Genomic DNA, 27,651 nt, shown 5'->3' with positions numbered 1-27,651 from the left:
TGATCCTTGTGGGCCCTTTCTAAATCAGGATATTCTATGATTCTCTGAGACATAACAGACGCAAGGAAATAAATGTTCATTATTAGGCTGGTGAAACACTAGAAGAGATGATGGAATGCTATCGCTGTAGATACTCAAAATCTAGTATATAATAACCTGAGATATCTCATCTAGCCTCAAAGTTGGATCTAACTTTGCAGCAAGACCTGCTGTCAGCAGAAGCTTTGAACAGATAATCTTCTGAGGTTTCTTCTGACCTTAATTATTTTGTGATTCTATATTTCATAAAGTTGAAAGGAGTGCTGATTCTTTCAACCATTAATATTCCCCCTCTCTATTGGCTCTTGCCATTGCTTTTAAATCCAATCATTTTCTTTTTTTCAAACAATGGAGTTTCTCAAAAATAAGCCAATTTGAATAAATTATATTTCTCTTTTTGTGCCTAACAGAGGTGCAGATCTTGGAAAGATTTCGCTGTTAAAACTTGGCTTTTCCATGTAACAATGAATGCTCACCCAGAGTAGTTAGGTCCCATTCAATGATCTCTACCTTAGCATTACTTGGCAAGCAGAAGAGGTTCACATTATGTGGTCTCATCCTTTCAGTTCAGCTTCAACAGTATATAACCTGACCTAGCGTATGCTATGTCATTGCAACCTTCCTCTGAAGAAAAATCTGTAGGCTCTGTGCTTTGAATGGATTTATGGGACAAGACTGATAACACCCCTGATATTATAAAGCAGGATCAGGGCTAAAGTCTGCTGTTCTGATTTTCAGAAAAAGCAGACTGATTTAGCGTAATTTATTTTCAAAACATATTGCCCATCATTCCATCAGTTTCCATTACTCATTATGTATATATCTGATTAGAAAAGGGGAGAAGTTGATTACTGTACCAGTACTATACCTCTAAGCTTGATGAATGTTCCCAGGTTATTGGACTAAGCTCATTAAAATTAAATAAATAACAAATATTGCAAATGTCTGAATATGTATGTGGGCACATATGGGCATAACTATGCAGAGGGAGAGAAAACAATCCCTCAATAATATGAAGGTTCATTAGACAGATCTTTCTGTAGCTTTATGTCAGTTAAGACTCAGATACTCTTATCTGAGTCTTACTCTTGTATCTTAATTATATCTTGCCTATAAGAGCCTCCATGGCACTTCAAATACTACACTAAAGCATGTTCTTTTTTTGTGTTGCAGAACCTGGGAGGAAGGGAAAGTTCTTATTTTTGATGACTCTTTCGAGCATGAAGTATGGCAGGATGCTGAAAATTATCGCCTGATATTTATTGTTGATGTGTGGCACCCTGAGTTATCAGCACAACAGAGACGCACCCTTCCTGCTATTTAACGGGTTACTTCTGAGGTGAAGAACAGAGGAGAAGAGGACCCTTCAGAGTATGCAAATAGAAGCATGCAGGATTAATTTATCCTGCACATGAGGAATACTAGTATTATAAGGGTTAGAAGAGATAACAATGGCATTTTACAATTACAGAGGACTTGAGTTTAAAAAAAAACAAAGGGCAAGCCATGTTTTTTTTGTTTGTTTGTTCATGTTTTCTTTTTTTTTTTCCACACTGATATAGCACTGATATGTATTGTTTTTCTGGCTGCAAGTCTGAAAATACAAATCTTGTCAGCCAAAGAGCAATAGGTCTGTTTTTTCAAGCTGAGGAATGTGCAGATGTTTTTGCCATGCCGTACTATGCATACAAAACCAATCAGTTACCTGCCTGGCCATGTTCAGGCACAAGATTTGCTATGCTACATCCAGGAAATGCTTCCCAGGTTTCTATCTGGGTAGCAGCATGTGAGTTATAGATGTATGCATACAATCAACTTTGAAAATCATGTGCAGTTGCAATGTTAACTGCTTTAGGTATAAGATATGTCCCTATGTTATCAACTGTAGATAATGTGATTGGGTTATGTGTGTTTTGTATTTTTTCTACCTATTTTTCTAGCATAATTATGAACAGATTTTTATTCAACCACTATTTTTAAAATAATGTATATACAAAGTACATCTCTAGCTATAAGCAGAAGGAAAACACTGTATATGAACAAATTTCATTTTTGCCAACTGTGGCCTTTGCATTTCCAGGGAGGCAAGAGAATGGAAACTTGCATAATCAGCTGCTTAGTGTTGTTCTTTTAAAACAAAATAGTTCTCTTAGCAGGTAACCTTCAATTTTGTAATGTGATTCTGGAAGATGTTGAGCAAATGTGACATCTGTAGACTTGAATCTTTAAGTGCTCAACAATTCTTAAGGTTATGCGGTGAGCTGCTGTTCTTCCTATTGTTATAAAAGCTTGTGTTGTGATAACTGTTTTCTATCCAACACGAGTCTGAGGCACCTCCTTCCACAGGCTCCTTTTAAGTTGGATGGTCATTCAGCAGAAAAATATCTATGAAGAATTCCTTGAGATTGGAGCAGATGGACAAGGTCCTTCAAGGTTTTCTGACAGAATGCAAAGCAAAGAGCTTCAGGTTATTAACTTGTATTAACTTCTGCTGGCAGCATCCTACAGAGTGCTAGAATGATCCTTTAACTGAGCTTATGGTATTCTCTTTGTCTTGAAATGCATGATGTAATACTGACGCAGTCTTATCACAGTACCATTTACAGTATACTCTGCATTTGCTATACAGAATTTACTATATGGTAAAAAGGCCTTATTTTCAAGAGATAAATCTTCATGGATGTTTAAAGCAGTCTGCTGATTTTTGCATCTCGGCTATTTCGTGGGAGATTCAGGGTGTAGGACCCTCCACTGTTAACTTCTGAGAACACTAACAGGGAAGACAGACCAGAGGTTGCACTGATGTTGTTTATGACTGGCTGTTATCAACTGACCTGCAAAACCAGTGTTTGGGTGTGGATAGGTGTGCTAGGATGTTCAGCTCTCATCAAGCTTGTCAGGAGCAGTGGCATCTCTAGCAAAGGTTGTGAGAGAGGTACTATGCAAGGAGACATTAACGTTACTTAGTCTTCACAGCTTCGGCTTCGTTGTCCAAAGGATACTGAACAGTTGTCTTATTTCTTTAATGTTCAGTGGTTTTGTACTGCAGAGACAATGTCATGGTATCTAAGTATTATAGGCACTACAGCACGTACTGCATGATCAGAATGCAACATTTACTAAGCAAAATACAGGTTTGCATTTCCATCAATTGAATGCTTTTCAGACTTGTATTTTATTAAGTAATTAAATCTTGTAATGCCACATAACACATGGTGATTGCACCATAATTTGTTGTAACCAGTTTCTGGAGGTGTGCACTTTAATTTCCTTTTGACTATTAAAAAATAAATAAAACATACTGATACTCTCTCTGATCAAGAGTAAGTTTTAGGCAGCAATGTTAATTAGGCTTTAATGTGTTGTCCAAATCAACAATAACACAGTTCCATCTACAAGAAGGTAACAGTTCTCAATTAATCATCATGAAAGCTGAAAAGATTTGTTTCACACTTTGAAACATACAGAAATACTTTTGGAGAGCGTTAGGAGAATCATGTACAAAACTTGAAATATGTACCCATTATATCAAGGGCCCATAGTAAAATAAAATTAAAAAATTGTCAGAGGCTTTTTTTGTATCTGTACAGTGATCAAGCAGTACAAATTATAAACTATTTTGTAATTCTGTAAAATAAAGAAATAGTTTGTAAAGAAGGAATCAAGAACTGTTTAAACTAAAACTAGTGGTTTAGGAGTATTTTAATTAATATTGCATTTTAGTTTCTATAGCTCAGAATAAACACTAAAGCAATGGTAAAAAGTTTAGAGCTTTATTTATAAAAATTCGCTGTCCTTCCGATTGTTTCATCGTTCCTTTGAAGTCTCTTACTTATATTTTCAGATTGCAATCAACAAATAGATCAAAGTAATTTACCCAAAATTTGTGTGTGCCAAAGTAGCACTCTTCATTAAATTTTGTAGTGACATATTGGCCATTTGCAATCTTAAGTGCCTTGAATGTGAGAAGGTGTATTGTGAATAGCTGCTGCAACACTAAAGTGATTCAACTCTCTGCCTACCTGTCAAGGAGCTGAGAGCATCTCTTTTTGTTAGATACATTTATTGAATTAAGTACATAAATGGTGAGGATATATATAGCAAAACAAGGAAATTAGGCAGCGAATAAGTGGTATATTATTTTATGTATTCCTCTTTGCCATCCAGTATTTCATGTTGAAAAAACTTTTACAAATTGAAAATGCCAATGGATGAAGTGAATGGAAATGCTTTTTAAATGGAGAGCCATTGCAAATTAAACATTTTGTTCTTTAGATGTATTTACAGAGGGAAATGCCAGAGCAGGGCAGTATAGCCTTCTATTTGTAAGGTAGTATGTACTTGTCACGATGTTAAGAGGTGGTATTCCTTCCCGCCTGTAGCTACCTTGCTTGCAAGCACAGAGTCTGTATAAGATCCTACAGTTACGTATGATGCCTTATATATCTGTATTTATTTATTCATGTCACAGTCAAAAAGTAAATAATTCTGACCTTCAATAATTAATCTTCAAGGGCTAGATTTCAGTGATATTTGCAGTTTTTGGGCAAAACATCTCCCACTTGAAAGAACAGTAGTGGGTCATCGCAAAGATTCAATGGCAGTGGCGGTAAGTGTCTTAACAGAAAAAAATGCAAACCAAAGTGTAGTTCTTCATTAATGCTGCAGTATAGTAGTCAATGTCTGTCTCGGTTTATTTTTGTTTGTTTTACTTTACGCTTTAAGCAAGTTCTCTGTGACAAATCCCAGTGTCTGTGCATCTTCATGAGCCTAGGGAAGGGAGGAGAGCAGTTTTCTGTAATAGGTTATAATGCCGGGGAGGGGGAATGGAAGAAATTCCAAAAGATAAACGGGCTCAATCATCTTATTTAATTTTCCTGCAAGCCTCAGAGTGTCTGCTTCTTTTTCTGATTCCTGTGTTGCCTTGCTGGGAACATTCACTGCCTTAAAGACGTGCTGCCATGGAGGCCAGGCTTTGTATCAGTAACACACTGCTGCAGGAGAAGTTTATTGTGAATGAGGCTATTCTGTACGTATACAAGCGGGTAAATCCCAGGTGTGTTAACAGAGTCTGTCAATGTCCTTTCTGCTTGTGCAGGCTTAAAATATTGTAAATGAAGGCAGCATTTATTTGCTCCATTTGTTAATGATGACCATGTCCAGTTGAACTAGACCATCACTTTCAGTGTATCGTTTATAAATTAATTCAGTGGATGTTCCAGAGTTGTATGGAAAGCTCTTGTGCTGCCTATTATCATCTCATTTTATCTATATATGGTTTACGCTATTATTTTTGATATGTTGGTGCCAACCACGTTCTAGTAATTGTCAGTGCATGGCAATTAAATTGAAGACAAAGGTGTGTACAGTGGTTGTAACTGTTTTAGGAAATAAAGTCACTGCACATGCAACTTGATAACGATTTTTCTTTTATTTCTTTAATCTGGTTTCCATTTCAGTGAAGGGATGGGACTCTTTTTTGCAGGTAGAGCAAAGAGAGAGAGATAACAAACTGATCTTTGGCATTTCAGTTCTTCTGTTTGTCCACATTTCTTTCTAGGAGAAGCTTGCACTGAATAATTAATTCTAAGTTTTTCTTTTCATTTAACCATGGCCCGCAACTGCAATCAGCATACCCTTCTGCTGCCTTTCACTGCATACCTTTCACTGGCTGCAGGAGGGAAGGGGGTAAATGGCTCTGCAGAGCTTTCATTTGTCATTGTGACCTAAATGAAAAAATCTGGATTGAGCCATTAATCAGTGGTGAATGTGTCCAATGGGTCTCCCTAGTACCCCCCTTGCGCACGCACACACACACACGCACACATCTAATAGGCTCCGGAGTTGCCTGTGGAAAAACACATCGTTAAAATTAAATAATTGCATTCCAAATTGTCTGTTTGCTGCCCACACAGCTCCTTCCACTTAGCTGACAGTTTTATAAGGGCTTCAGAAGTTAAGAATAATTTTTGCTAGATATGAAATAAGTGACCCCCTACAAGCAGTATGGATGAGGCAATCACAAAGTGTCATGTTGAATGGCATTATGCTGGCATTGATATTTTTTTTTTTAATGCAAAATCCTTCTGTAGAATTCGAGCACGCTGTAGATGCTGCTATTTCTGCCCTCTGAACCACTTTAAACTGGTAATTTCAGCACAGACTTTAAATTTAAGATGCCTTGCTTTAAAACACATTTAACCTTGGCTTCTATAAAACCGAGCATCCCTGCTGGCGGCTTCAGGAAAACTTCTACCGACACTCCCTGCTTTCTTTGAAAGGAGAATGCAGTCCCACCATTTCCAATATTTTAAGACCAAAAATAACAAGACCAAAAGAAAAAAGGAAAACAAGTTCTTTACATATGGACAAACCCCTGCTGTGTCTTCCTTCGCATCCTGTGTCAATAGAAATTTTGTTCAGCGTTGGCCCCGCGGACGGATGGCTGGTGACAGTTATTACTTGGGCAAGAAACATGAAGGAGTTGTTCTCAAGCAAAACGCGTGCACGTGTGTGAGTGTGTATCGTGTGCTCTGTGGGTTTCTGGTATGGTGGAAGTCTGTGAATGTTTCCGTGACTGGCGAGTGGGAGCTCAGTCCAGGGCCAGCAGCGGCTGGGTGTTCTCACTTTCCCCCAGGTCCTCGTGTTTCAGCGTGCCAGCTTCCACCACCGACTGGGACCTGAAAGCAAGAACGGGCACATGCCAGTGAGGGCTGCTGTAGGAACACTTGCTGGGATCATTTTGCTTCATTTCATGATTTTTGCTTTTGTTTTCACCTTTATCACCTTTTATTTATTTCCTCTGGTCGATATAAACAATTTGAAACACATTCTTTTAAATATGAACAGGAAAGTGAATCCATATTTATTTCAAATGCATTCAAAATATTTAGTGCATAGCTACTACGTTGAATCCATAAAAGAATTAATTAAATCCATTAAAGGTCTGATCCCGAGAAACCATGGGATCTGTTAGCACTTAATGTCCTCCTAGGCAACATAGCTTCTGCTACTGCTTACTGGATTACTTTGCACGAACAAACTAATTTATACAAGTGCTTGCAGGAGTGAGTCTCAGCTCATGCTTGTTACAAATCTGGTGGCTGGCAAGTAGATAAATCACGTTTAACTGATGGAGGTGCCTAAGGGACAGAACTTCCCTGAGTTATCCAAGACCAATGAAGAAACCAGACTTAATATGACATCAAGGGAGCTTCTGGTGTGCTGCCCAATCCTGCCATTTATCTCCTTGTCTATACCCTTGAAAGAGAACCTTGTTCAGGGATAGTCCATTTTAAATTCATTTCTGCCTTCAAGGTGGGAAACATAGCTTGTCCTTTGCTTCTAATGGGAAAAAAAAAAAAGGCAGAACAAATGAGTAAGAAAGTGGAGTGTTGGGATTTCTGGCAGTGACAAAAGCTGAATGGGTTTAACTTAATGGGAAAATTCAAGAGGATTTCATTTTCTGAGGTCTGTGTGCTCCAGTGTTTGCCCACTGAGCTATGGAAGGAGGAACTGATGAGTGTGTTACAGAGATTCATTATCTTCCATTTCCTATGTTTTGGGCTAGGAGTTGCCTCCCAGTGTGGAGCTGGCAACGAGTTTTAGAGTAAAATCACTTTCTGGACAGAGAACTTTTAAAAGGGAACTTCTTCAAAGGTAGCAGGAGCAAGCATTTACATGTTGCATACCATTTTCAAGAGCCAGTTTTCTTATGGATAGCTTTTAGAGTTAGGGGTAACTCATTACCTGCAGGATATGTTTGTAGTTCCCAGTTGCTCATTATGGTAACCTCAGTTTAAGCCTTAGCTGTTTTATGTGATTAGACATCACTTCTCTTTTGATAAGAATCACTAATAAATTGCATCCTGTGGTACTGCAGCACGTGATCAAGACTCAATAGTGTGACTGTGAATAACTTGTATGATTATTTTTCTTATTCTTATGCCTGAAGCTTTTGTTAAAGCATAATAAAATTTTTTTCATTAAAAAAAATCTCAGGAGAGAAATAACAAAAACTGGATGCTCACTGGGAAGATTTTATGCCAAATTTTTCAAAGCAAGTGTTTGCCCAAATGTTTTCACTGTGTATTTTTTTACAGTAATGTGACATGTATAATGTTTATGGCTGCACTTTAGTATAGAAAAGAAGCTGATTCAAGAGATTATGCAAAATGGCAATTTACATATTTGTAGTATGTGGCAGCAAGAACTATTCAGGTGGCTTTGAAACTAATACAGAATGGATTCAAATCACAATTTTTTTGTTCTCTTTTCTGGAGTATCAAGTTAAATTATTATTAAATAGCACCTAATTAATACTTGTCGCCAATGTTTTGTTTATGGCTGATCCACTGCCCTAAAATGAGTATGAAAAGTTACAGATTTTTGCAGTGTTTGCCAGCATACAGTGGAAAGTTTCTGCCCTAAGTCAAACATGAAAAAAAATCTCTCAAATCTGCCTTGTGCGACCACTGTTGGTTATCTCCGCTCTCAACTCATTACACAAAATTTTTTCTAGCATCTGTACCAGCAAGAGACCAAGTTTCTCCCTGCACTGGTGCTCAGATGTGTGCAAGCTTGGGAGCAATGCAATTCCAAGCTGTGTATGTAGGTCCCAGACTGCTCCTCTTCACACAAGAGCCAAACTAGCTGGAGCATCTAGCAAATGCCTTGCAGCCCACCTGACCCACACGTTCAAGACACTGAATGATTCAAGTGCTATGCTCAGCCCTTCAATATGAAGAGGAATCCAACCGAGGCGTTAGTATATGCCAAACTCTGAAGCATAAGAAATCTCTCTTTTTCTCTAGAAGCTGCTTAGTCCCATCTCTTAAAATAAACCATTCAGACATCTCTCTGAAGTGCGTGGTAATGACTGAAACAATCATCACTATTTTCTAAGTCACACAGCCTACTGTTGTGTTTAGATTTCCATTTTCCAAATACATCAGTTTTTCATTTGCTGAAAAAATGTTTTGTTATAACTTCAGTTTTAGGAAGAAAGAAATAAAATTACTCAATTCTCAACAAGATTCCAAACTACTTTTTAAAGTATCCATTAGTTCTGGTGAATATTAACGGTGCAGATACTCAGAAGAACATTTTGGCAATATGTATCAATGCAGCTCACAATCTAATGTAATAACTTGGTGTGAGAGAGATGGTTTACTGGCCTATATACCATCCTGCAATATATGTTCTATAGCTATACTCAATGACAAAGAAATATGATTCGTAATAGGCCAGTGTTGCATAAAGCATTTTCAATTGACCAATAATTACATTTTGCTGTGGAGATTAAGACAAATACTTTTCGAAAAAAAGTTCCCTATGTTTGTTTCATATTGCTTTTGTATATCTAACATATGCATTCAGTCCAAGGAACAAAGCAGTGGTCTAGGTATGTGCAAGTTTGCACAGCACTTAGGGATTTTTGTATACGGGCTCTAGTATTGAAGCTAGGACTTCTGTTTCAGAAGTACTGCTGCCCGTTTTAACTGCATTACTATTTTTTTCCTCACTGCTGTATTATCCTGTAATAAAGAAATTTATGGAAACAAAGCCTCCATGTCCTTGTGCATAGTGGAATTCCACAAACAAAAGATCCTTGTGTTCTTCACACACCTGCACGTCAGGTAACTCTCATAGGCTGTGACCTGATGTCCTCAGCCACATCAGGGAAGTTCCTATAGGGGTTGCCTTGCTCAAGTCTAATCTTGCACAAGGTCTTCCAGTCTGTACCTTTCAGGCCAGTTGGCACTACATGATTTAGACTTTGAGTTGAGATCACATTAAAGGTCGGGAGTCATGCACTTTTAACTAGGTGAGGTTTTTTTCCTTTTGATTTTAATCACATATTTTGTGTAGTACTGCAATAGGGACACTCAAAACTTAAAGACAGCATAGAGTCCCACTGTCTTAAGGGCCTCATATAATTCGTGTGTTACCTACATTCAAACCCCTGTTCTGAAGCATTTTTGCCTGTTGACATCAGGTGGAACAGCTTCCATGATTTCTCAGGCAATGTTTCCTAAGTATCATAGCAACCTCACACCATATTACCTTCAATACTCACCTGAAATGTGGCATGAATGCTGCAATTTTAGAATTATAAATTAATATATCTGAATTGAGGACCTTTTGTCTTTCCTTCTTTCTCAACTAAATATTCCCAACAACCAGCCTGGATAATGCTTGGGATCTGGTTGAGTTAAAATTTAACACAAGTAGACAACTGCTTGTATCACATAGATAAGAGCCCTGGCCTGGCAGACCCTCTGCCCATCTTTAACACAATACATGCTGGAGGCTTAGCTCCTGTAAAAATAGAACATGATTACCGTGGATGGGGAAGTAAGTCTGAGGTAATTAATCGAGAAGTCAATGGCCATAAAATTCCCTAGCCCAGCTTCTCAGCCTAGTTAGCCTTCCTTGGGAGAGAAAAATTGAAATGGAAGCAGAAACGAATTCTCACTTCTGAAGCATAGGTATCATCTGAGTGTGCTCCATTTAAAATGTCAATCAAAACCACCATGGTGTTTTTACTGTTCAGCAAGAATATTTGGAACTCTGGAAAATCAACATTATCCAGCTGTTTTTCCAGCAGGTCAACCATATATTTTAAATGACGGCACTGCATGTTGGTATGTACATCCATATCTAAGACAGCAGATGGCTTTATGCGTGTGGTCGTTTCAATGCAACTACCTCAAATTTAGTCAAAAAAAAAAAAAAAGCATAAAAAGACTGGATGCAAGCCTTCTAGTTGCATTTGTTTCAGAAGGCTCTTGTCAGAGTACAGATGGAGTGAATCAATTCGCAAGGATTGACGTCTGCTGGGTATTGCTTTTGTTTCCTATAAAAAAAATAAAATCCTAAAACCATGCACTGAGCTAATAATAATTGTCAGTGCATCGTTAGTTGCTCACTGTAAAAGATGGCCTTCAGTTCTCTGATCCCTCATTTTGTGCTTTCCATCACAGTAACGTGGATGTGCTGCAGCCCACAGGAGCAAGGACACCCTACATTTGTGCTGAGCTTCATTTGGAGGCTTTTGCGGAGGAAGAAGGAGGGTGGCATTCTTTTTCCCCAAGTGCAGGAGGCTTCAAACTCTCAGCATGACACACTGCAGCTGATCAATCAGATCACGTTGTGTGACTCTATTCATCTACCTCTCACCTCCCATCTGCTCACTTCCCTCTAATTCCCTTCCCATTTCACCAGCACCTCAGGGCTGTTCATCTCCCAGTTATTCATTCCCTTTTCAGAACATAAGAAGGAGAAAACACCTTTTTAAAAAAAAATCACACCTACGAATTTTCATATTGACAAGGTCTGAGGGACATTTCATTCTCTGCCTTCCTCCCTCCCCATCAGACTGCAGAGGAGGGCCCAGCACCCCAGAGCATGCTTTGCAACGCACCTCAAAGGCTTGTCTTCATTAAGTGGGAAAAACAAATTTTCCCCATCGTTACAGAAACAATGCAGGTGTGCAGACATGAAGGATTATAAAAGGTACTTTGTCAGCACTGAAAGCACTTAAAAACAAAATGCGTGGGGAAGGAAGACCTCTTGGAAGATGTGTGTGCTCCCACAGGTGGTACAGACCTAATCTTGCTCGCAGCCCCATGCTTTGCCCACAGGACAACAAAGCCAGGAGTCAGTCTGTGTCACATACCTTGGAATTATGGGGCCACTCCTTGGTCCTTCTTCATTTATCAATATGGATGTGCCTGATATAACCTAATTTGAAGCACTTACGACTTTCTGTGTCAAGATCTTGCCCCAGCCACATGCTAAGTCCAGGGTAGGGGAAGGTGTGGGTAGGAGTGCGTCCTCTCCATCTCTTTTCTCTGCTACATGACCCTTCCTCACTTTTTTTTTTTTCCTCACATAAAATGAATCAGAAAACCTGGGTCAGACATGAGTTCCTTATTCCTTAAGAACCCAAGGTGCAACTTGTCACACATAGCAAAAGGTAGGCCTAGCAGTGAGGCCTAATAAAGACAACAGGACAGCAGCAGGCAGCACCAATTTGCAGCAGAATCAGCAAGAGCTACTAAAAATATATATGGAATATGACAGTCAAGCAAAAGAAATTCAGGCCAAATAATTAAGAATATTTGCTTCTCCCACTTTATGAATATTACACACAAACCTCTCATGCTTTTCCTGCTCATCCCCAACCCCTTCCCTACCAAGCATGCTTCCTCGCCCAACAGCCTCCAGTGCCTTTGCTCAGACACTCCAGTCCTGTTTATCCGTCTGCCTTTTTCTCCCATGTCAGTGACCCCAAATGCTGGTATCCCAACCAGGTTTGCCGCCAAATCTTAGTCTCTTCACTTCTGTGTGCCAATACCATGGAGGACGCAGCCCTGAGAGCACCTACTCCCAGCCAGGCCCTACCTCTGAAGTTTCATGTCCGTAGTGAGAGCACCTCTGCAGAATGAAAGCGGCCTTGCTGAGGTGCTTTTTAGGCTGGAAAGCTGAGCACTGCAACAGCAGGAAAAGCCAAAATGTGGGCTGTGGGAGCAGCAGTTGCTCAGCCGGGCATGTGGGGGAAATGCGACCCTCTCGTTTGCGACCCTGCTCCAGGAGCACGTACCGTGCTTTCTCAGAGGGCTCTGTCCTCACTCAGTGCCCAGGTAGACAGTGCAGTGCTAAGACGTGGCTATGTATTTTGCTTTCTTCTAGAGGTTCAGTGTGTGGCTCCGTAACATACTTGCTGCCTATTATTCAAGCCCTGCTCTGAAGATAGCCTTTGTTAATTACCTCCTGAGTTTTCCATGGAGTTCATCAACACAGCACTTGTGTGCCTCTTAAATGCTAATTCGTTTACTGCTGTAGCACTGCAGTAAGGATTCTTTTAGTTTCCATTTTGCATGTGGAGGGCTTAAGTGAGTGAGATCAGGGTCTATGTGTTCCTCTAACGCAGGGCACCTGTTTCCCAGTGCTGGCAGTCTGGTTTTGCAGAGCACTTTAAATGTCCAAAGCACACATCTCATTGAATGCAGTTGCAGGTTAGCACCGAGTACTTCTGGAAATTAGACCCCCAAGTATATAGCTTGGCAGACTGGAAATCAGCAGTGTGTAATCTCGCCATCTGTGCAAGGTTTGGTTTAAGCAACTTGCCAAGCCTACGCAAGGGCTCGTGGAGAGCGGGCTAGCAGCACCCACTGCTCCAGGGCTGTGCCAAAGGACCACTCCTGGTCTTTGGTAGGCCTCCCCCTGAGCATCCCCATTTTCTTGCCCACTGTGGGGGCTTCCAAATCAGGCTGCCTCCAGTCCTCTACGCCTGCCTTATCTTTCCGCCTGCCATCCCAGTGACCCCAGTTCTCAGCTGGGTTCACTGCTGAATCATCAGATCTCTCCAGTTCTGCTGCCAGCAGCAGGGATGATGCAGCCCTGCAACCAAAGGGTGCAGCCTGCTGACACCCGGCTGCATGTCTTGCTGCAGCCAGGCCTAGTGCAGGGAAAGTTGTGATTGCAAGCAAAGGTCGTAATTGTAAAAGCTCTCTGTACCCCCTGGCCTGGACAGGAGATGCACATTGTGGGCACTGGACCATCAACCCGAGCTGAATAAGCTTATTTATTCTGGGAGGCCAAGCTAAAGCATGAGGCAATCCTTGGGGTCATTAAATGCTGAAATTAAATATGTTTCTACAGAGCATGTGTGAATTGCTTTTTCAAAGGCTTGTAACTTAGCCAGATGTAGGTGTATTTTCACAGGGCAGCAAAAGACATAAGCAGTGTAAAACCATTTGTTTTATAAAGTGTCATGTCTCTAATCTAAACTACTAAACTTTACGTAAATTTATAGCCAGCTGAAGGCATAATTTACAATGCAATGTTTTAGGCAGCCTGAACAGCAGTGGTTCTGCTGTTCCCACCTCCAGCCTGTGTTTGCGTACCCTTATACTTATCAGTGGCAACTGAGAGCTGCAAACAGATAAAAAAACAAATTGTCAATGCCCTTGGGGTGCAGCTGATTGCCTGTCCTGTCGCAGGGAGTGCCCAGTACCTGTCCCTCCTGTCCTCAGTTTAGCTGCGGCTTTGCCATTCTGACCTCCTGCTCAGCTTCTGTCGCTCCTGGCTCATGGTGGTGTTTGGCACCATCGCTTCTGCAGCCTCCTAGGGCCAGCTAACATCCCACGTCAACCAGCTCCCTTCCACTTCTTTCTGATGCATTAGCTGAAATCTGGTCAAAAGCTACAAAGCTGTTCAGCAGCTAATATTCTACGTTGCTAGATAGTGCATACGTTATGCGATGTGCGTGTCCCTGGGACACCTGCTTTACTATTAAGACATGACTCATTCATAATCTGCCTGTGGAGGAAGCATTTCCGTAAAAGCATGCAGAAATTCTCTGTTGTTTGAAATAATTCATACTAAAACAGTGAATATAAATCTTGCACCATAGGTCTTGCATATTGCAAGCAAAGCTACTTGAACTGAAATATTACATGGAGAATTTCCCTTTTTCCCCAGCAAACGCAGAGCAGTCTGTCCCATCTATAAGCAGAGCAACCCAGGTGCCATCCATGGGCAGTGAGAAGCTTTCACACATTTTCATATGGATTTTTATTTGCTGGTATTTTACTGCTTCTGCAGTAAATTGGCGCTGACTGTGAACCGGCATAAAACATGACCCATAAAAGCAGAAACATATGGCGAAGGCACATTAAGGTCACACCAAGGATAACAACTAGAAAGGTCTGCCTTGCACAGCCCAGCTGGGCATACGGAGGAACCCTGTCTGAATAAATAAAAACCTTACATAAGTCACCCCCACAGATGGCCCCTTTTGGATCTAAAAACGTCCAGCCAGCATTAGTGTGTACCAGTGGTGGGACCCCTCTTCCTGGGAGCAGGTCCTGGTTCTGAGAATGAACAATTAGTTTCAGCAAAAAGATTATTTGAAAATCAGTCCTTTTGAAACCCCCCACATCAGGAGGCAATAACAGCAAACCTTAATCTGTACTTTAAAATCCTTTCACTCTAATCTAGGACATAAAAATCCACACACTGATCTCAACATTGTGGGGTAAAGCAATCCAATAGTTATTTTAGCTGCATTTTCAAAATGCCTGGTATGGGATCTTTTGATGAACCACGAGGCACTTCACTGAATCTGTAGGTCCTCAGGTTTTTACTTCATGGCAGGAAAAGTTAACATTGCATTGAAGCATAAATCATATAAATAATCATATATTTCATGATTAGTGTGTTTGGTTCTTGAAAAGTTTTACCCTACCTCTGAATTTCCTTAGTCCCTACTGAGCTTGACTTGGTAGGAGTAATGTTCTTGCAATCCAAGCTATCCTAAAAATAATCGTTAACTCCAAATTTGATTAAAGATATCCTTAATTAAACTTGTATTAAATAGATTTGATTAAGTAGCACAGGTTGTTTGTTTGGAATGTATGTGTAGCTGTTAGGTAAGATTTCCTTTCTCTGCAGGGCAATTTTAAATTGCACTAGGATTTCAGACCTGTTTGCATTGGCAGCAAATTAAAAGGGAGCACTCTTTGGATACCTGGGGGAACAGAGCAGGGACAGTCAGCTCCCAGACTGTGCATGTTGACTGTGTGTGGAACAAGAAAAGGCAGAGCACAATCTCCATCTCTGGGACCTAAAATTAAGTTCAGGGATCAAAAAGTGACCCAGATGCAGCTGCAGAGAGGCATACCTTGCACAGAAAAGAAACGGAGGCAACATGCTGCTGCAGGTTCCTTTCTTCTGCAGAACCCAACTGTAACAGCAGGGTGACACTTGGGAAAAAAAAGGAAATTCTTCAAAAAATTGAGTTCTTTAATATCACCCCCAGTCACTAAAACAATCTCTGCGATTGGGAATGCACTCTCACTGTGGGTAGGTGCCCACATAGATATAGGCATGCTTTTCCCACTTGGGCTGGCCAAAAGGGTATGTCCTATTGGCATAAGTGGTATGTTGAAAGAGGTCTTTAAGTCCTTAAGTGCCAGCCTTTACCACCTACACTAACTATCTATTAGGTGCTCACTCAGATAAAACCTCCAGCTCTTCCCCAAACCAACAGCTCATCAACAGAAGCCAGCATGGGCACTGCAGACAAATGCTCTGCTTTGGTGTTAGCTCCCTGTTGACTACACCAGCTCAAGGCTCCTTTCTGACCTCACACGAGGTGTGGCCACAGCTGGAAGGAAGGATGATTTTCTTCCCCGGGCTCCAAATTTTCACACCATTGCTCTCAAATCCCATGCTAGCAAGTGGCAGGCTCACTGTGTGGATGCAGAGATAGTCCAAGGCAGAAGTGTCTATTGCCATTGCTGCTCCCATGATTGTGAAAGGGTTGTGGCCAAGCTCTCAGTCTGAATTGATTTTGCTACTACTGTACTAATGCTAGTTTGCACATTTGTTACTTTGCCCATTTCAAACTTCATTGAGCTGAATCTTAACAAACAAATATAATCTGAATGAATTTTATTATTGTTGCCTTTTTTTTCTTTTTTTTTTTTCCATCTGCTCATCCTGTACTAGGATTCTGGGAGTTTTCTCAGGGTGTGAGATAATTTCTGCAGATGCGAGTGGAATTTCCACTGTTTTCATTTTTCCCCAGTGGAGCTTCATGTAGTCACTGGTGGGAAAAAAAAAATTGCAATTGTACTGGTTTTGATTAAAGATTTTCCATATTACAAAAACTTGTCAAACCCCACAATTTTCAAGATCACATTGCTAGCTAGAGTCAGTGGCAGCTTTTTTTCTAGGAGGATCTTCGGCGCTTTCCTTATCTACAAAGACTCCATTCTCTGAAGTAAATAAAGACTTTTTTTTTCAAGAACAAAACTTGTGCAATTTAAAGTCACGGGGAGAAAGTACACTTGCCAGTGGTTTGAGAGAAAGTAACATTCCCATCTCATTGCTGCTAAAAGGAGCAGAAACTGGACACGAATGAGACTTTGAGGAGGCAAGTCAAGTCTCCTGTGACCTCTGGTAACCACCTCACATCAGACCTTTAGCTCATGCTTTAGCTAGGTTGTCATATCACAGGCTCAGAGTTTCAGTAACTCACTCCTGTGAAGGCAAGGAAACCCCCTCCTCTAATTTCCAGCCAAAGTATACTTGGTCATCTTATTCCCACTTGATCTCAAGCCTAAATTGTCCTCGTCTTTGAGTAGCTGTTCTCTCTCACCAGTTCTTGTTCCCTCCTGTATTTAGAGAACGATCACATCCATTTCAACTTTTGCTCTGTGAGGGCATACAAACCACTCTCTCCTTTAACTTCTTGATATACGGTCTCCACTCTCCTCACCCTCCTCACAACTCTCAGATGGACTTGTTTCAATTTATGTTCATCTGCCCTGGTGACAGGAGCCAAAGCAGTGCTGGCAGTCCCAAACGCAAAGTACAGGTATGTACCTGCTCCAGTCCCATTGCCTCTTACTGATGCTTGGTGCTGCATGTTCTCCTTGTCTGCATGTTGATAGACTTGTTTTGGCTTTCAGGTAATAAATTCAGGTTGGTATCACTTACATCTTGAAAAATACTCCTTTTTGCCCCCCTCTGGATTCATTTTATAACATAAATTAAGTGGCTACTAAGTATTTCAGTCAGTTCTCTGGTTCCATTTCGTGGAATTTGTCTTCTAGATCTCTAATTTCTACTTTGATTTTTCAACATCTCTGACACTAGAGTTGCTAGACACTATATTTGAAGTAGATTGTGTGCAGGGTGAGAATCTCTTTAGGTGTAGGACCCCCTCAGCAGTCTCTAAGAGAGGCCCCTTTTCCCATTTTTGCTACACACCACAGTTAGTTAGCATTTTTCTAGTTCAGAATTTAGTTCAAATAAGAACTAAATTTCATAGAGGCGTTTCTCTGTGGTCACAGTGTAAGACTCCCAGCTCTGCTAATAGCACTGGGGCTCTAAGACTGAAAAAATAAACCTTTAACACAGCAATGGCCCGGTGGCATCTCTAGCTAGGACATGCTCATATCTCTTTCCAGCAAGAGAATCCTGATCCAGCAGGTGACACCAGAGCCTGAGACAGAAGGGAGGGATGGATAAAAGCGTGGTGCCACTCCATGCAGCGGAGGGGGAATAACTACTCCCCATGCCCTCTACGCAGCTAGCTGCTGGGCTCTTGGAGGGTTTCCTCAGATGAAACATCTCCAGTGATATCTGGGACATCAGACAGAAGGCCCTTAGTTGTTCAGCAAGGTTTTTCATCCCGAAGATACAGAAACCCAAGAAGGCTCAGTCTTCATATACTTACCCCTTTTGGAGGAACGTAGATGCTAAAGAAAGGGTCAGCCTCTTTTTTTTGTTGTTGTTGTTGTTGTTGTTGTTAAAATCAACATTTCAGCATAGAAATGCTTGAAAAATTACCATTTTTACTCAAGAGCTTAAAGATTTTTATGGCACGTGTGGAGAAGGAGAGGAAAGAATTTTAATGGAAGTGTGAAATTGCTTTAATAAGGGGAAAACTGATAGGGCAATTGAGAGAAAATTATGTCTGAGATGAAGACTAATGTTAGGAGACCACCTATGGCTCATGTAAAGCTCCCAGGAATCTCAGCCGTAGCTCAAGACTCTCATTCTGTTAAAGCTGTGCGAACCTAAAGAGCCAGGGGGGATGTATATAGAAAAGTAATGCTGGTAGAAGTCTGCAGACCTGTTACCAGGCCTTTGATATAAATCTGATCTAATAAATCTAACAAAGCATGCAATTATGCTTCCTTAGTGTAAGCTTTTACCTTAAGTTAGGCCAAAAAGTGATATCAGGGGAAGGAGAATTGAGGCAAATACTCATAGGAGGAAATCAGTAGAAGCAGTGAACTTTTCACCTCTAACAGCTAGAAATGACCATGGGGTAGAAGATCAGATGGTTCACTTAACTGCCAAGTAACGAAATTAGGCTAAAAGTTAGATCTAGTCTGCCCAGAGGCAACATGACAAATTAGATTCATCCACTCACCATATTTGTATTAATGCACTTTTGTATCGTGAACAGATTATAAGAGAAGGCTTTGCCCCAAGGCAGGGTTTTCTGGCACTGCACTCATTTTCAAGCTGAGGTTCTCCCCTGAGGGCACCATGAGACCCTCACTTCTTAGCAGCTTAGGATGTGATCCTCAGCAAAGATTTACCACTAACCTGTGAACAGCTCTTAGCACTTCAAAGCTTAAATAATTATAATAATGCTAATAACAGATTTATTTCTGTAAAGTTACAAAAATTGTAAAACTTGTTATATATTTTAATAGTAGTGTAATATTTAGTTAGTGTCTTTCTAGAATCATATAGTGTGTGTTTCACTGCTAATATTTTCAAAAAAAAATCATCATGAATGCTAATACTTTCAAAAAGGAAAAAAAAAAAAGTTGTTTAAAAATGAATACGATAGGCTCTGTAAACTCATTGTGGCTCCCAGTCCTGGCTGGGAGTCCGTAGGGAGACCTGCGAACCGGCCGCCTCTCTTCATGCCGTGGCTGTCGCCCTGCAAAAAGGGTCGTACCCCATGAGAGGTGGGGGACACAGCACTTCACATCCATTCCTAAGCGTGAGCTTTTTTCCACACGAGGCTCCGTGTTGCAGCTGCAGCAGCGTGGCGTCCCTCTAACCTGGGAGGGTGCTGCGCATCGCGAACTCATTTCTTTTCCCTCTGACGATGAAAGACTTTTAAAATTAATTGCATGACATTCTGGCTTGTCTGTGTTGTCAGCTTTGATTTTGCTGTGACAAAATGATGGCCGCTGCCTGTCACAGGGAGTGACACCCCATCTGTGAGCACCGCACTCATCAAGTGGCAGCAGGGAGTTAAAGCCTGGCTGCGATCTGCATTGAAAGCAGTTTCGCAGAGTGCAGCGTGGAGGGAGAAGCAAGTGTGGACGATGTCCTCTTGCAGGGGAGCCAGCCCAGCCATCACTTGCTGGCTTTCCTGGGGGACAGCTGGTGGCAGCCCTGCTGTGGCACTCGCACGGCCACAAGCCCCAGCGATCTGCACCGGGCAGCCAACGCTGCTCACCCCGTCACTGCAATTAGCACAAATTACCCGGGGCTGTACTTTCGAGAGCTGCCATGTTGAGCATTCAACGCACACCCACCAGATCTAAAAGCAGCAATGTTAAAAGAGCAGCCTCGCTGCGCTGGCAGGGCTGGAGGGGGAAGGTGGGAGCAGTAGCAGCAGTACGAGCCGAGCCCAGCTTTCCTTTAGAGGGCAGTGGTGCTCATTGTACAAGGGCTGCATTTACAAGGAGGCAAAATGTTGTTAGCTGGGGTCAGCGGGCACCGAAGCAACAGCAACTCGCAGAAAACAGCAGCGAAGTGCTGTACAGGAGAGCGTTTTGCTCCGATACACTCCATGGACTGCTCTGTGCAGGGGCTCATTAGTTTCCCCTTGTTTTTGTTCACACTAATCAGCAATCAGACAAGTAATTACGGTTCCACAGAGAGGCTTCCTTTCTCCTGCCACGTCAAGAGCTCAGCCCAGGGTGCAGCACTCCTGACTGTCAATATTTGCCAATTCATCTGCATCCCCTTTCCGAGCCAGACAAGCCCTTCCTGCCCGATTTACACCCAACCTCTAAGGCAAGCCAAAAACCAGGTGATTTCTGAAGCAGCACTAACCTTTTCATGGGTTTGGGTGAGGCCTCCCGCTCCAGGTTGGAGGACGTGTGCTTCACGTGCATGGCGTTGTAGGAAGTGTGGGTGTACTCGTTCTCGTCGCTGTAGTCGGGGCCCAGCAGCGTTCGAGCCCACGTCCCCATGTCGTACGGGGGAAGGGTCCCCCCAAATTCAGAGGGCAGGCATTCGGGGTGTATTAGCTGGTGAAGGCTGTTCAGGTTGTTGCCATGAAGAAAGATCTTCAAGAAAAAAAAGTAAAGTTCATAGTCATCATCGCTTCCTTGCTTCAGTGATAACAGCACTAGTGAAACACGGGGTGTCATTACTTGACAGTTTCAGGCAGGGTCTTCTGGAGCACCCAGTGCTTATTGGGAGGAGAGGGATCAGCTTTGGTGTGTGTAGCCGAAGAGTTAGGCTGACACCATAAACACTTGTGAAAAGCCTGATTCGATTACTTTCGGCACAGCACCATCATTTTCCTAAGTACCAGACTGGGGAAAGTGCAAGTTGGGTATAATACCCACCTATTGCTACTGTGAGAGGAGGGAACCTTGTACGAAAGCAGTGGAAAGAAAAGGGAGATAGTGGGGATTAGTGAAAGAAAATATGAAGAATAGGTCCTCAAATTCTGAGGGGTAACCCAGCCCTGCACCCGGGGACTGATGTTTCGCAGCGTGAGGCCGCTTTGTGCTGCTTCAGCAACACTGGGCTTTCTGATTCCTCTTTGCTTTCAGACTGGCACTACCCATGTCCTGTACAACCCAGGGCAGGGAATGGGGCCTTCTGAGAGATGATCCAGTGGTGGTTTCATGAGCTTCGTGGACAACCAGGTAAGGTGACTGCAGGACAACAGTTCACATGGGTCTCAGTGGGGAAGACCTGCCTTTTCTGCAGCTTGAGCAAACAGGCTTCAGGCGGGGATAATTTTGCTGGAAATAAGTCAATTAGCACCATGTGAAAAAAAGTCAAATTGCTAAAGAAGCAAAAAGGGAATGTTTGCTTCCACAAAAAGTGTTGAGCAGAATTTTTGCTCTCTGCAGGTGGCTCTAGCCAGGCCTGATAATCCCTCTACATCACCTCTACCCCCGAGCATGTCCTGTTAGAAAGGATCTACACTTGGTTAGTGATAACAAATCTTTGGTCTCTTGTTATTGATCCAACCCAGATCATTGAAAACTGTAAGTCTTGGTAACAGCTGTCGTTCTCTGAGGCCATATGAAAAATGCAGAGAGAAAGCAGGGGACTGCTCCTTTCCTTTGGACCTCCAGCCTCCTACCTCCCCCAGCCCCTTCTAATTACCCTTTTCCTTGTCTTGTCTTTGAGGAATGGTTTGATTAGCGTGTACAGGGCATGGATGTACCAGGGCTGGTTGACAAAATGGACTCCTCCAAAGCGGGCAGGAAAGCTGTCCTACAGAAAGAAAGAAATGGAAGCCAGTTAACAGATGCAGTGCTTTAGTCAGGCAGTCAATAGGATGAAACTCAGAGGGAGAAGTCTGCCTCTCTCCATCTGCAACAGCAACTGAGTGCTGAGCTTGCTGGCAGGGGGCAAGAGGGAGACGGGAGGAGGAAGAAGCCCAGAAACATTTGCATCAGTTTCTGCTCTTAGCAGACAGTCCCTGCTCCCTTCCACGCGTTACCGCATCAATTGCTGATGATTTAAAGCAGGCTCTCCAGACGCTTTGCCTGAACGCTTTTTTCACTCCATCAGGGCATCCATCCGACTTTGCCGGGATGGGAAGCGAGGCAGGGCTGATGAGCGCGGCTCCCTCGAGGGGGAAGCTTTCTAATTTCTCATTGTGCTGCGCGAGGCGAGCCCCCAGTTCCCACGCACAGTGCCGCACGCAGCTCACCTCTTCACCCTGCTGCCTCCCTGCCTCCCTCCTGCTAAAATCATCATTACAATGGCTGACCTTTCGGGGTGAGCGCGCAGCGTACTCTGGGGAGGAGGATGGGTGGGAAAGGCTGATAAGTGGAGGTGTAGAGGGAGCGCACCACGACGGCTCCATGGAAACTGACAGAGCCAAGCGCTGGCTGCGAGGCTGTGCACAAACCCCCTCTGCATTAAGATGCAGGTGGCGTCCTGCCGGGGAGGTGTTTGCAGAAGCAGCCCGCTCCGCTCGGGCGGCGTGGCACGCTTAATAGAAGAGGAGGTTGCTGGCGCGCCTTGAAAGGTTGCCGCGTATTGCGACGGGCGTTTTGTATCGACGCTCTCATCTAGCAAATGTCAGTCAGGGAAGAGCCTGGGGTCTTTGACTTGCATGAACAGCGGGATGGATGGCTGCTGCTCCTGCGTGCGAGCACGCTTCCAGAGAGAAGAGAGGTGCCTGTATCTGCCCGGAGAGGTCCTAACAGGGCCTTCCTACTCCTGCCTGTGCTCCTAACCCCCACAGCTCAGCAGAGACAGGCAGAGCACAACCAGGTCTCTTCCTGCAGGGCTTTGGCTTCAGGCAGGTTAATTCCCCCACAATTAGCGCTGGGTGTCCCAGGGCTTTCTCTCAGCTTTATCTGGAGCATCAGGGACAGCACAGCTGGTGGGGCTATGGGGTAGATTTGTGACATGATATGGGAACTCCCCTTATACACCTGCTCAGTGTAGCTTTTACACAGCTTCAAGGTCGAATTATTTCACCAATTTAGCACTCCTGCCTCCATCCTCACCCAGGATAGATATGAAGGACCATTTATATTCTTCTGGCACTGGCTGTGGATTGCCCTAGCAGTCATATCAAAATATATCGTGTTAATGTTTGTGAGGGGCCATATGCATTAAGTGATACCCTTTTCTTTAGCAATACAGAAGTATAAGCCTCTCACACCTCAAACACATCAGTTTAGCTGAAATCATTACAAATCTCAATATTGGATTCTATGTGCAAAGCCAGTGGGTAATCAGGCCAGAAGACAGGAGCCCTCTCAAGGAGGACACATACTCCTTGGAGGTGTTCATTCACTATGAAGATGACTGTACTTCCATTGTTGCTGGGATATTAGATAAAATTTTGTGATGCAGCCCTGACTGATTTAAACTAACGGATCGCTGCAGGTTGCAGTGACTTCAGCTGGGCTGTCCTGAGAAACAGCAGTGGAGAATCTGGCTTTTTTCTGAGCCCACCTAGTAAAAGCATCAGCCTTCAGATGCATGAAGTGAAGCCAAAAGGAGCTTCCTACCCCATCATAACCCAAAAGTGATTTAGACAAGACCAGAGACAAAAATTTCCATCTCATGCAAAACTCACATATTCAGTTGATTTCCTCCCACACGGGAATGAAAATCTGAAGATTTGAAACTTTTCACAGAATACTTTTAACAGGAAAAAAAAAAAAAAAAAATGATATCAGGATGTTCTTTTTTAATTGTTATTATCTTTCTATATTTGTCAAAGCAGCTGCCACCCCACAAGCCTTAGCTCTAAAGGAGAAGTTCTTGGACTCATTTGCTCTTTGGGACTGACCTGCCACAGCAGTCCCGAGTTGCACTATAACAATACAGGTCGATGTAGTAGTCATATAGGTCAATATGAGGGTGAAGTAAGGCACACTAAAGAAATAAGAGATAGGAGGCATGGGAATGACTTTAAGACACGGAGAATTATATTGACTAGAAAAAAAAAGAAAAATTGTTTTGCTTTCTCATTAGAGTATACAGATTATATCAATCGCAATCTTCAGTGAGAAATATCAGGCTTAACTTCCAAAGGGAAACACTGGGAAACACTTTTTTTTTTTTTTCAAATATGTTCACCAGCCTTAATGATACCACCTTACCCAAAAAGGTCTGAATGCTGGCATGCTGAGAATTAAGGCAACCAGCTGGAGTTTTGAATCGGCAGACTGCCTCTGGAAAGGGTTGACCAAAGAGGAGAATGTACTGTCCTACACAGAAAATGAATTTTATGTCCACTCAACATAGACTGTCAAGTCCATAAACTAGGTTCTGTCTGGTACATCAGTAGATAAAGGGTTACAGAAAAGTTTCTCATATAACAATTTTATTTTAAGGCAACGGCTGTATTTTCATTCTAAAGATACACCAAGGAATACACAAAGAACCTTTAAAAGGCAGTGTCATTATAAAGAACTAATAATAATAACAATAATTAAAAATAAATTAAAAAAGAACATTTTTTGTGTTTAACTTTCTGCTATTTTTGTTCCTTGCACTGTTAAGCACATAAGCTCAATTTGACTTTTATCTCTCAGTCCACCTGCATTTGTAAGGCTGTCAATTAGAACAAAGACAAAAACATACTTCTTTTTTTTAAAAAAACACAGAAATTTGATATGGGAATCATCCAGACAGTTTGGAGCTGCAGCATTCCAATTTTGCAGAAGTCCCTAATTAGCGCAAAGCTGTCTTGGAAAGAAAAGCTCTCGTCTGGAGGTCTGTCTTGTGCAGCTCTAGGAAGATGTATGAGACCTTTCCCACACCCCACTTAGTGTCTCTGTTGCTTTCCCTGGGGCGAGGTGAAAGTAGCTGAAATTGATTTTCTGCTGGAGAGCTTTTGCTTTTAGGAATTCTCTTTTGATTTCTCCTGTCTCGTGATTCCTTGGGAAGGTGTATTTTATAATGAGGTGTATTTTCTGGAGCCTACTGTGAAAAGGACCCTGGGATCACGGAGCCCTTTCTTAACCCGATTCCTTGTTAAAAATACCCAATCGTGAGGATATATTTACATGTTATGCCAGAGATATAAATAAAATATGGCATGCTGGAACTAGCCTAATGATTTGTGTAGACTACTGCCATTTTATCTGAAATCCAGGCTGGACATAACTTCATGTCACTCAGAGATGCAATTACAGTGTGAATAAACACATCCAGCCCAGTGTTAATCTGGCTAGTTTGCTACTCAGCAGTAGCAGGTAGAAAACAGTGAAAGGACTCCAGATACTTACTTGGGCAGCTACCTCACCCCAGAGTCAAACCAGGTCTTCTTCATTTCATTGGGACCCAAAGTCAACTAAAACAAGGAATACATCTAACCTTGCAGCAGTGACACCTTTCCTAAATAGCATGGGCAAACATAGAGAGACAAAATTGTCCTAGCACAGGGGTTTTAATTGATCCTGTAGATTGACTGAAACTGATGCTTTAGGTAGGACTTATCATTTGCCTGATTTTCCTTTTTAAAAACAAACATACAAACAAACAAAAAGCAACCTCCTTTCAGTGATTTCCCTCCACATCATCCCCAAAGAAGAGAATGAGGTTAACACTTGAGGGCCAGAGCCGACCTGCCATAGACACCTAAATATCCATACAAGCCTAAATACATCTTTTGTTTCTGGTTGGAAAGGTGTCTCCAAGCTTGCACAGCAGAAGAAAATGTGGAGATCATTGATTCTCTTTTCGTCTCAGGCCTCCTGTGCTAGGAAATTTCTGAACTGAAATGAGCCTAAGACTGAAAATCTTCTGTACAAAATGTTCTGCTAAATAGCTTGAGAGTGATAGCTATGAGGTGAACGAGAGACTATTTTTTACCATTTAAGCCTGTTCTTGCCTTCATGACATCTATTTCTTTTGGCAGGAGTACACATCAGAAACCTTTTACTGCTTTGTTGTTCTGAACTGCTTGATTCGGAAAGCTAAAAATCAAGATGATCTTCTAACATCTCATCATGCCAACGTGTGGCAGAGGAGTAAAACAGTCTTTGGAATATCAAAATTAGGAATAAATACAGCCTGATATAAATCCAGCTAATCTTTTCAAACTGTGTGAATTGGCTCCATAGACCAATGACCTAAGCTCAAAAAACAAGTTATAGCATACTTCCAGGTTTGGAACATTTGAATTTTGTGACACAAATGTTTTTAAGCTGCTTTCATAGCCTCAACCCTTTGCAATCAGATAAGCAAACACACATCTTGCCATCCAAATGCATTTCTTTAACCTAGACCAGACTCGCCAGTTTTATGCAAATCAAAATATAATCCCCTTTGAATTAAAATAGTTTCTCTTAGATTCAGGCAGATTTCAATCATAAACAAAACTGTTTAAACTGAAAGGTCATTCAAACTGAGGCTAAAAACAGCATCCTCATGCCTCTTTGCTTACATAATCAGTCCCTGCAGTGGATTAAAGCTCCCACAGACCATATTAATAGTTCTGGAAGATTTTATTAATAGTTCAGTGATAGTTTCTCCCCAGAGTGTTTCTGTGAGTGGGTGATTTTAATGGACTGGTACAATAAAGAGGGGAGGCTTTCAGCTCTCCAACCCTGGGTCCAAATCCAGCCTCAGAAACAGTGCCAGTGATGGAAAGTTGTTGTTCTCTGATTTTATGACTTTGCCAGGTATTGGACAGGCTGTGTCTATTAAAAAGGCTTTCCTGAGCATGTCTGAATGAATGCCCAGTAATACCCTTGGTGTGGACAGGGCAGGTTGTCTTACAATGCAGGTTAGGAGAGAAGGCAGAGAGCCACCCCCATCACTACAGCTTCAGTTTCTAATTTTAATACAGCTCCTAGGAGCTGAGTATTTAGCTGGGGACACCCAGGACAGGAGGGGTGGGAGGCAGCAGTGGGGATGGGGATGGGGATGGGGATGGGGATGGGGATGGGGATGGCAGGGACCTGGGGCTGGGCTGCTCCCATCCCTCTTGAGCGTCCCCAGGGCTGCAGGAGTGAGCATGGCTCTGCTCAGAGACCAGGCACATTTCACACCTCCATCCGGACAAGTTGCTCTTCCTTTCGTTATCTCTTTTTGCTCCCCTGTGTTTTCGAAGAGACAGGAATGCAAAATTAATGTTGCTGGTGGCAATAATTGCAAACTCATTTGCTTCTACCTTGGCGTGCCCTCAGAGTACACAGGGCTTGGAAATAGCTGCAGAGAAGGGAAAAAACATTACAAAAAAAAAATCAACAAAAAAACCCACTATATTAGTGCAGTTTTGACCTGCCAAACTATGACTGCAAAAGGGATTCTTGCAATCAGGAAGATCTCATTGATTTTGTGAAGCAGTGACTGTAACTACTCACACCAAAATGATCTCTTTGAAACATA

General features: G+C 42.2%; 2 protein-coding genes across 9 annotated transcripts in view; one reads left to right on the top strand and one right to left on the bottom strand.

Annotated features, from left to right (window-relative positions):
- The window catches only part of ASPH (aspartate beta-hydroxylase), a 115,350-nt gene extending 109,900 nt beyond the window's left edge, over positions 1-5,450 (top strand). For all 8 annotated transcript variants that reach the window (XM_048061642.2, XM_066993025.1, XM_048061640.2 and 5 more), the window contains one exon: positions 1,213-5,450. In XM_048061642.2, the coding sequence (XP_047917599.2) occupies positions 1,213-1,363 (151 nt within the window). In that variant the 3' untranslated portion in view covers positions 1,364-5,450. The remainder of the gene's footprint in view (positions 1-1,212) is intronic.
- A 987-nt stretch (positions 5,451-6,437) lies between these two features.
- CLVS1 (clavesin 1) overlaps positions 6,438-27,651 on the bottom strand; it is a 102,302-nt gene continuing 81,088 nt past the window's right edge. Inside the window, exons 4-6 of the mRNA XM_066993027.1 lie at positions 21,946-22,056; positions 20,650-20,885; positions 6,438-6,719 (exon numbers count right to left, since the gene is read on the bottom strand). Coding sequence (XP_066849128.1) covers positions 6,632-6,719; positions 20,650-20,885; positions 21,946-22,056 — 435 coding nt within the window. The 3' untranslated portion in view covers positions 6,438-6,631. The remainder of the gene's footprint in view (positions 6,720-20,649; positions 20,886-21,945; positions 22,057-27,651) is intronic.

The sequence above is a fragment of the Anser cygnoides genome, chromosome 2 (assembly GCF_040182565.1).
Source record: "Anser cygnoides isolate HZ-2024a breed goose chromosome 2, Taihu_goose_T2T_genome, whole genome shotgun sequence".
Classification (NCBI taxonomy): Eukaryota; Metazoa; Chordata; class Aves; order Anseriformes; family Anatidae; genus Anser; species Anser cygnoides.
This window is presented reverse-complemented; position numbering and strand designations above follow the sequence as displayed.